This window comes from Merops nubicus, unplaced genomic scaffold (genome assembly GCF_000691845.1).
Source record: "Merops nubicus isolate BGI_N331 unplaced genomic scaffold, ASM69184v1 scaffold8021, whole genome shotgun sequence".
Taxonomy (NCBI): Eukaryota; Metazoa; Chordata; class Aves; order Coraciiformes; family Meropidae; genus Merops; species Merops nubicus.
Window position 1 is genome coordinate 1 of NW_008586161.1, and position 9,638 is coordinate 9,638.

The 9,638-nt window shown below is 37.1% G+C and overlaps 1 protein-coding gene across 1 annotated transcript in view; it reads right to left on the bottom strand.

The window, feature by feature from the left end:
* Positions 1-2,850: 2,850 nt before the first annotated feature.
* Positions 2,851-9,638, bottom strand: part of SFSWAP (splicing factor, suppressor of white-apricot family) — a 48,717-nt gene continuing 41,929 nt past the window's right edge. Inside the window, 3 exon segments of the mRNA XM_008948555.1 lie at positions 2,851-3,268; positions 5,602-5,674; positions 6,209-6,379. Coding sequence (XP_008946803.1) covers positions 3,203-3,268; positions 5,602-5,674; positions 6,209-6,379 — 310 coding nt within the window. The 3' untranslated portion in view covers positions 2,851-3,202.

The window sequence follows — 9,638 nt, forward strand, 5'->3', positions numbered from 1 at the left end:
ATATAAAAAATAATATATATATTAAGTCATTATGAATCCACCTCTTGAACTATGAAGATTACATCTAGATGTGCAGACTGAGCACAGCTGATGTGGCCTGCACTGAGAAACATACTCTGAAGGAAACTGCTACCAGGGACTGAAGGACAGATGCACATGAACATTTACCACTTACCTGTCTTGCTTCCATTTGACAACCAAACGTGGAGAACTGAAGGCTCCACACTACTTCTGCTGTAGCAATGCCTTTGTCCCATTAGCTTTCATAAAGTTATCTAAACTGATACATTTTAAAAAAATAAATTTACCTTCAAAACTGTGATCGGGAACTCCTAAGACAATGAGGAAAGGCTAGCTAGCACCACAGAGACAGAAAAGCCCAAGTGCTTTGGAAAGCTATTGTTAATATTCCAAATCCTGGTTTGTTAAACGTGTGCAGAGGAAACAATTCAAAGTACCTGCACCTAAGGAGTTGCTTTAATGACTGTATCTGACTTAATTAGAAGCAAAGCATTATATTAATTGTTATAGTACTCCCACACAATTGGGAAATTTGAAAAACTCAAACTAGTTGCTGAGAACTTGGAGCTACAACAGCACCTTCTTCATGATTGCTCTTCAAAGCCCACTTTCTTCAAACTGAAGCCCTCCCAATTTCTTAATTCTCCACTGTAGCAACCTCAAGAACCTCCCATCACAAACAAGATTCCATCAAGATAGCCAGGTCATACAGGGCCCCTTTAGGACCCTTGGTGAGTGGCCACATCACAAGGAGACACCAGAAATCACACTGACTGTGTCAGAAGCTCCAAGCTCTATTTACAAGCAGTTACAACACAGATTGTGCCTGTGAAGACAGACCAAAAATCAGCATCCATTTCTAAATAGGAATACATACAAAAGAATTATTCTGGTGAAACAGTTCAAGACCCTTGAATATGGGAGAAAATGTCCACTCTGGTTGGAAAAAAAAAAAAAATCAAAACAAAACCACAATAAAAACACTACTACGCTTTAAATTCTGGAGGATACAGAATACTGCCCATGAGAGAGTGCTAAATGCAAACAAACCTCAGTAAACAATAAAGACTGTATAAAAATGCAGTTTAATCTAAACTTTCCCGGAGCTAAATGCTCCATCTCACTTCATACCACAAAAGGGAATAAGAAAAAAAAAAAAAACAAACCACCACCAACAAACAAAACCCAAAACAAAACCAAAAACAACCCAGAAAAAAAGATTTGCTCACAAGGAGGGAAAATATTTTAAGAAGTCATTAAAGCAACAACCTTCCCAAAGAGAATAAATCTGCAAAGCAGCAGCCAAATGAGCTGCCCAGTCTATTTTATCAAAGAGTTGGGCTTTTTTCCTAATACATGACAAACAACTGGCATCCAAGCTGCCAATTATTTAACCGTGGTGAGACTTTAAACTCTATTTAGGAAGGAAAAATATAGCTGCTGTAAATTAAACACTGCACAACAACCTACAACAGCTGCCTATGAAATTTACTTTTTAATCGCTGTCTCTACTAGTGTTTCATCAGCACATGCACAGAAAATGTTCTCTTGCACTGGCTGAAAGTTACTTTGCCCTAGTCAAAGCATTGCAAATAACTGAAATAATTAGGTAAAAGGTGGATAACATGACCCTACATTATCATTTAGATAGTTCTGTTTCATCACAATTTGCACACTGAAATTTCTTGGCATCAGAAACAGCATTTTCTATTGTTTACACCACTGTAAACTTGGCCAATTACTACTGGTCAAAAATTGAAAAGAAACCTGATGATTGTTTCCAATGGTTTAAATATTGTTCCTGCATTTTAAGTGAGTGCTAACAAGTGGCACAGCAACCACCATTTGGACTACAGTATTACCCAAAGCTTGAATTCTATCACTGCATTGATTCTCCTCCCCTTGAATAAAACATATTTTGCATTGGAGTTACTAATCTGTGTGGTTCTGTGTAGATACCAACAAATATGTAAGTGTAAGCTTTACTACATTCACTTCTCTAACCCATCTCCAGCCTCTACCTACTCTCTACACAATTTGAGAAAATTAGGCCACGAAATCACTATAACCACAAATCTTTCTGACTGTAGATCACAAGGGTTTTCCAGGGGTCATTAAAGGCCCGATTCCACTCTCGATGGAGTCAGGTAACTGCCAATAAGGGCACCTTTTGGATACACCACCTATTACAAAACCTCACAGTTAAAGCAGGCTTGGGGAAAAATTCACATGTGCCCTCTTACACTCATTTTAAGAACATTTCAATTAAAAAAGTTAAAGAGTCTCAGTGTACAACAAAGAATGTACAATAAAAAAAATGTTCAATTGTACCGAGGCCCCAATCTTTCTGAGAAGTGTTAACTGGTGTTAACTGCCAGTAAAACTAAGCTAGTAAGCACCTTTCTCAACAGTATGAAAGACATTAAATCAGAATAGTGCTGGATTTCTGTTAAGTGTGCCTGTTGAATGACCACAAAGACAGTCTCTTCTCTGTAGCTATCTAGAGAGAGCAAGGCACATTAGGACACAGGGGCTACTGACCATTAGTTATTGACTTCAAAGTGTCAACTCCTCAAATGGACTCTCAGAAATCTTCCTAAATGACAGGCAGAAAATCATGTCCCTTGTCCAACGCCTGTCCACTATTAACATCCAAGCAAACAAGCATTCCTCTGAGATCATTCTGCACAGGAAGGAAAGTATTTCTCAACTTAGGGTGGTCAGCCAGGTTGGACAGTTGTTATTTTAAAAACCAGAAAGTGCTGAAGAAAAAGAAAATCAAACTATACACAAAAGTCAACTGCAAATAATTAAGGACTCCACAAAAACTCTAGCTAATGAAAGATGTTTCCTTCTTTATTATTGTGTAATACTTCTTTCACAGAAACATGGTATTTACAAATATACACAGACTGCTGATCATAAAATGTTACTGAAGAATTAGTCAAAAAATCAATTTACAAAACCCAAAAACTTTCCAAAGGTATTCTGGTTGAAAAAGTTTAATGAAACTTCCAGGAGACGCTTCTGTACAGAGAGATAGGGTTTAGCTCCTCAAGTTCTGGTAGTATTAGACGAGCTGTGAACCAAGTGAGCTAAGATTAGCTGTACATTTGAGATGAGGCAGTTTTTTTATATTGTTCTTTTCCACACAACTTCTCAATGGTCAATTCAGCAGGTCTCAGGAGGCACTAGTCTGTATGTTTTTGGAAGCTGCAAGCATTGCTCTCACTTTGGCCATAAGATCCTGTAGAAAATAAAAGGAAAATGATCAGACATATCTGGGCTTTGAAGAGAGCTCAAGCACTTGACTGCAGAACCTGCATGAAAGGGTCAGCTTAGAGTCTGGTCCCAGAGAATCCTTAGCCTCAGGACCATCAGATGGTATCAGTCTCCAGACTAAACAACTGAAATAATTTGGAGAAAGTTCCTATGCAAGCAATGGAAATCTGTTTTTACTACACTTGCACAAAGTGCTCTGTGCAAATATTTAAAACAGTTTCTATAGAACAAAACACAGAAATCACATCAACTGAAATGGAAAAAAACCTATGACTGCATCTTCAGAAATACTGTAGCAGAGACACAACTACTGACCACTGAAAGTTTAAAAAAGGTAAAAGAAAAAAAAATACAGAGAGGCCTGCTACAAAGAAAGTGCCAACAATGACTATTACAGAAAGGTTTTTTGTTTGTTTACTTTGTACATTTGGAGCAAAAATTTCAATAGCAGTGGTATTTTCACATATGACAGGGTGACTGAAACACTAAGACTGTTGTGAAACCAACCAGCAATTCTCAGTCTTGTCTGAGTAGCCAGTGGGAATGGCATTACAACAAGGAAATGAAATTTCATGTAAATGGAATGGAATAATTGAATTGCAAAAAATGATCACAAAATAAAAAGCATGTATTGGTAATGAATTAAAGTTACTTAAAATAGTTCTTCACAAATGCAATATAAATGAATTAAAATCCTTAGTTCTTTCAAAGCATTTTTCATCTGAAGCTCTCAAAACTTCACAGGGGATTCAGCATTATTATTCCACTTTACAGATGGAAGGATCTGAATGAGAAAAGATACTGAATTGGTCAGGGTCAGCTAGCATACTGGCAGTGAAATAATCTTACTAATAATTAGGTAAAACTACATTTCTTTGGGCCTTTCAAGATAAAAAGATGCTGAACTAATCTGTTAGGAGATATCTTACAGATTCACAAAAGCTGCATTCCTCTTTACTTTTTGTAAATAGTAATCAAGAACCGTATTTTAATACATAGTCCTCTTTCTTCCTCTTACAGCTGCACTTCAAGCAAGCAGACGAATATTAAACTAGCAAATGCTATGTCACAAGCAATATTTAACCCAAGAAAAGCATGAACCAACTACCTTTGTCTGAAGGGTATGTGTTTATGAACGGTGGTACGTTTACTCTACTCTGAAGACCACGGTATCATTCATATCTCAGTTCTCATACCAGGAACTTCTATGCATTTGTTTGCTAGCTGAAGAGCTACAGCATTAGTACTCCATCATCTTCCTCTGGTGCCCATACTTGCTATTTTCTGTCTTCCTGAATATTCTTATTCTGAGTTTCTCATGGAAAATGGATCAAATATGTTACCTAAGCTACCAGTCTACTAGTATTAATTCCTAGCTACCAGCAGTGGAACTAAATCTTGAACAATATTAATTTATTGAAAAAATAATCTATCCACTGGGAAATAATAAAAAAAAAAAACCACACTATAAAAAACTAACTCTGATTTTATACTGTAAGTTTTCCAAAGTATAATGAAGAGCTTTCCTCTTCTAAACTTGGCATACTCAACCAGAAGAAAGTTAAATATGCACAAAGACCCTAAGAGGATGTGTGAAATTAAGGAGCGATACCTTGCAGTAGCTTTTAGAAAAGGAATGGAATTACTTTGACAGAGGCTGGGTGTCTTACAACTGTGTTAGGGAAGCAGAATGCATTTTCATTATTGCAGAGCATAGAGAAGCACATACCTGATATGCCATGATTCACAGCAAGCTTGAATATAGCAATGAAATCATGACAATAGTCCAGAGACATGAACGGCAAGAAGGGGCAGATGAGCTGAAGACACTGCAAAGCATATGCTTACTCCAGGTTGCCAGAGGACATGTTTTCCTGTACTGCTAACACTGCAAACTCAGCTTTTGCCAAGGCATTTCTCCTCCCTTCTTTCTTCCACCAGACTTGTTAGGAGCAGGTCATGGTAAGATGGGCTCTCAGCAATCAGTATTGGTACTCACTATTGATAACTCAGCTATTGGTATCTGGGGTACTGTAGCATAATGTGGACTTTCATATCTTAACAGTGGGTGCATTGCAGTATAATGAAATTTCATTTGGTCTTTAGAAGCTTGATTAAACTTGAAAGGACAGGAGGTAGAGAAGCAACAAAATTGTTTTTCTCATAAGCAAAGAGATCAAGAATGACAATGAACATGTCTCTACATCATACACAAAGCTCAGAACTGTACAAGGTAGTAAGAAGAGAGTATGATGGGCACACTTAAATAAGGAATACTCTAAATTTGTTTATTTGTACCTGAGTGATTTTACTCTGCACTGAAGACACAATTGCCGAAGAGATTTGGCCATCTTTTTCCTGAGAAACTCCCCTGAAAAAGTAAAACTAGATTTAGAAATTTATAAAATTGCATTTCACTCACCATCATGATTTTGGGGTTTAGTGTACAAGTTTCTCCTATATTAGTTAGCAGTTCTCTCGCCATGGCAAGTTGCACTCAGAAGAGTCATTCACAGAACTGATACACAGAAAGCTGAAAAGCAGCCTAGGAACTTTTAACAGGACTGTTGCATATTTTGTTATGGATCTTGCACACACATTACCATTCAAACCACTCCATTAAAATCCTTCAAAGAGTTATCCCATTTAGTGACAGTTTCCAATTTCTACCTAGAGTTAGGTTGTAGAATTTTCTGCACCAGTTTTATGTAAGGGTATGTCAAGATGGTGTACTCCAGTGGGCAACAGAGACCTAATGTCTTCATTAGACTGATGCACATAGTGCTGCCCTCCCAGTGTCTTCTGCTTTACATATGCACACACTGCACACACACAGAGCTCCTCATCATACCAGTTAGGTCAAGAGGCATCAGCACTGCAGTGTTGCAGCAAAGCAGCACATTACCTGGAGCGTTCCTGGCTGGATTCCCTGCTCTCCACAGGAGAGACACTAGTTGAATGCACAGAATTTTTGTGTGTGGATGGTTTTCCTGGTGACAGTGATGGTGAAGGAGACCTAGCTTTGGACTTGGTACGTGACCTAGACCGCCTCTTCTTCTTTTTTTCATGGGGACTTCTGCAAGAAGAAAATTGTATTGAAGGATATTTAAAGCAATATTACATTAACTTGGTTGAAGTTACTTGTCACACTTCTGAAAGCTTATGTAGCTCTCTTCTACAGGGCACTTCTCATTCAGTAAGCATTAGTCTTACCAAACACTGCACTTCTATGGCTGTAGAAAATACTTTCTCAGAAGCTCTCTTTACCATATTACATTAGAGTAATTACTAGTACCAGAGGCTCTCACTTGGAATGCTGATTCATGGGCATGCAGGAGTTACTGGCCAGTATTTGATAGTCTGAAGGATGACAATGAAAAGTCTTTCACTGCAGATTTGCACAACAGCTTAGCTAGAGGGAAGTTCTTTCCCAGTCACCATCAGACACTTAGAAAATAATAAGAAATGTAGGAGTTTATATCCCTTACTATTTTCCTAGCTCATAAATGAGCAAAGTGTGGAATTACAGCTATGCAAACGATCTACAAGGCAAACCCATGGCTGGTTTGTTTGCTTTTTAAAAGAAATTACCTCTTTCCTGTGATCTGATCTATAATGCAACAAACTGCAGGCTCAAAATTACAAACAAGCTCTTGTATGCCACTCAACCAAACAAAGACCTAGCAACACGTTCACCGTGCAAACGGTTTATGACTTGGAAATTAGACATACAAATGTTTGTCACCATGAGAGCTGGAACAAAGGACTTACAGGTTCCTGATGTGTTCAGTATTGATGGAAAGGGAAAACAGAGTTAGCCTCCTCATATGCAATAATAAGCTCAAAGAGAATTCAATTAGCAATATACTGGAGACGAACTATCACAATCTTTATACATGGTTAGGAATTTGTCTGTATGATTTACATACCATCACTGCTATTACTATAATTAGAATTACTAGAGTAATGCCTCAGAGTTAGGCAATCCCTCACTGCAGGCATCTCTCTAGTATGCACTGCTAGAAGTCTATTCAGAAGAATGTTGTTGAAGCTTCTAGAACATCCTGAAAATTGTAAAACTTTGAACCACTACATTATTGGTGCCTCTATTTTTGATTTTTTTTTGAATTTGCTACCTTAAAGGCAGCTACACAATAACATTAAATTCCTGTATAAATACTGTACACCTCTGATGCTCAGAATTTTATCATACAACTGATATTTATATAGAATTTAACATTCAAGAATTAAAATTGCAAACCCTCCTTACACTTTTTCTGCATAAATAATCATTAAGTGGCAGAAGAAAAAACCCACAGCTCTACTGGCCTCTAACATTTTCATGAGTACACAAGAAACATGAGCTACAAAGTCAGTTATTCCTTGACTAGCTAATTATGTACTGTAATTGCTCAGTTTCTTAAAACATCATAATGTAATCAGGCTGTGAACATCTCATACTTAACTCTGAAAATCTCAGAAAATATTCATTGTGAAAGAATATTTTACAGCAAGCCTTTTCAGTGTTTTTCATCTCAGATTATGATGAACAAACACTAACAGCTAAATGAATGTCTCTTTTCTGGTTTTAGAACAGTCCATTTGCTAAAACTAGGCTTATTTTTACATATTTTTCTAGGTGCAAAAGCTGGAATAAAAGAACTCTGCACATTCTCTGTGGAAAGTAATTCACTGCAGTCAGATTAAAACACTAATTTACATTGGACTTCTTTTTTGAGTGAATAAGATGGCAGCAGAGGTACAGAAGAAGCAGAAGAAAAAAACATTTGTTATATTTATTCTGAAGTACACATTGTTCTACAAGCAGAGTGACAGTAATTCTCAAACAAGAAAAAGTAAAGCACAGCTTCCTAGTTCTTACATATTTTCTTCTGGAAACATACCTAAAAATTTGCAAGCAAGGCCAGCTATTCAGCATCACAACTGATATCAGATTAACGCCCCAAACAATTTTAAAGCCTCGCAGTATTTATTAATTCTAACTTTCAGTCCTCTGACAGGACAGGATTTTAAAGCTTGCCTACTTCTTAGTGTAATGATGGTTAATAAAAACAACTGAGCTGACTGCTGCCATTTAAGGTTGAAAGCTGCTCTCAGCTGCCAGGCAAAATACACATTAGTCACTCATAGAAAGCTCAAATAAACTAAATAGCTTTCAACAGACCTTGAACCCAAACCTTGCTACCATTATACCACTGCAGAGAATCTACTCTGTAACTGAAGATGAAAAGTGGTCCATCACAGCATCTACATTTTTACTTGAAAATTTCACCTGTCAGTCCTACCAGAGCTGAAACAGTAGGCTTTCTGCAATCAGGGCTGCAAAACAGCCTCAACTTTCTTCAGTCTACATTTTTTTTCATTTACTGCCATACTCTTGTGTTCTGTTCTCCTGTTTGAGGCCTAACATAAGTTCACAGTTTCCACCTATAGAAACAATACTGTTTAAAATGGAATCTAGTTTGTTTCACAAAGTCATCTTAATTTACCATGTGGACTGTCGTAAGTCCAAAAATAATTAAAAGCTTCACGTGCTGAATGGCCAAGCAGCAGACCCACCAACCCTGCATTAAAAATAGCACAGGGCTGTGAAAAAATTCTTATGTGTGCTTATAGGAAGAAAAACATTTTAAGCTCCTGTATCTTTCCTGCTTAACCTAATTTGCATGCTGAATTCCATAGAAGCCTCCATTATCTATCTTGAGTTGATGAATGTGAAAAACTGTATCAGTTGAAGTATACTAATGAAGATCTCAATTATACATACCACACATCCATTAATTAGAGGCTGTCAAGAGATGGGAAGTTATCTTAAGAAACAACAGAATTTTTTTAATAAAGTTGAAAGTGATCTCTTCACTATTTATTCAACAAGAGACATGAGGAAACAGATTAAAGACTAAAATCTTCACCAATGAGGAGAAAACTTCTGTATGCTCAGTTTAGTAACTTCAATGTGCTGGGTTTTGTGTACACTTTAGGTGTACATATACAAGAATGAAAAAATTTTACTCCCTTGTATGTTGAAGACAAACATCCACAAAACATTAGAGATGCCAAACCTTTCAAAGCCTTCTGGGCACACATTTTGCAGATGTTTTTCTTCTGCAGTTGAGCTGAAATAATGGTTGGTATGCCATTTTGATTACAAGTTTCAAAGAGACTGTATGCAAGGTGCTTACAAAAAAGGCACCTCTTGATTCATCCTTTGCATTCCACTCTGCCAGTAAGATAATAGCTAAATATAAAGTGTACCTTTTGCTAAACTGGAGTTTCCCCTTATTTGTGCAGATACAAAGTCAAGCAATAGCAGC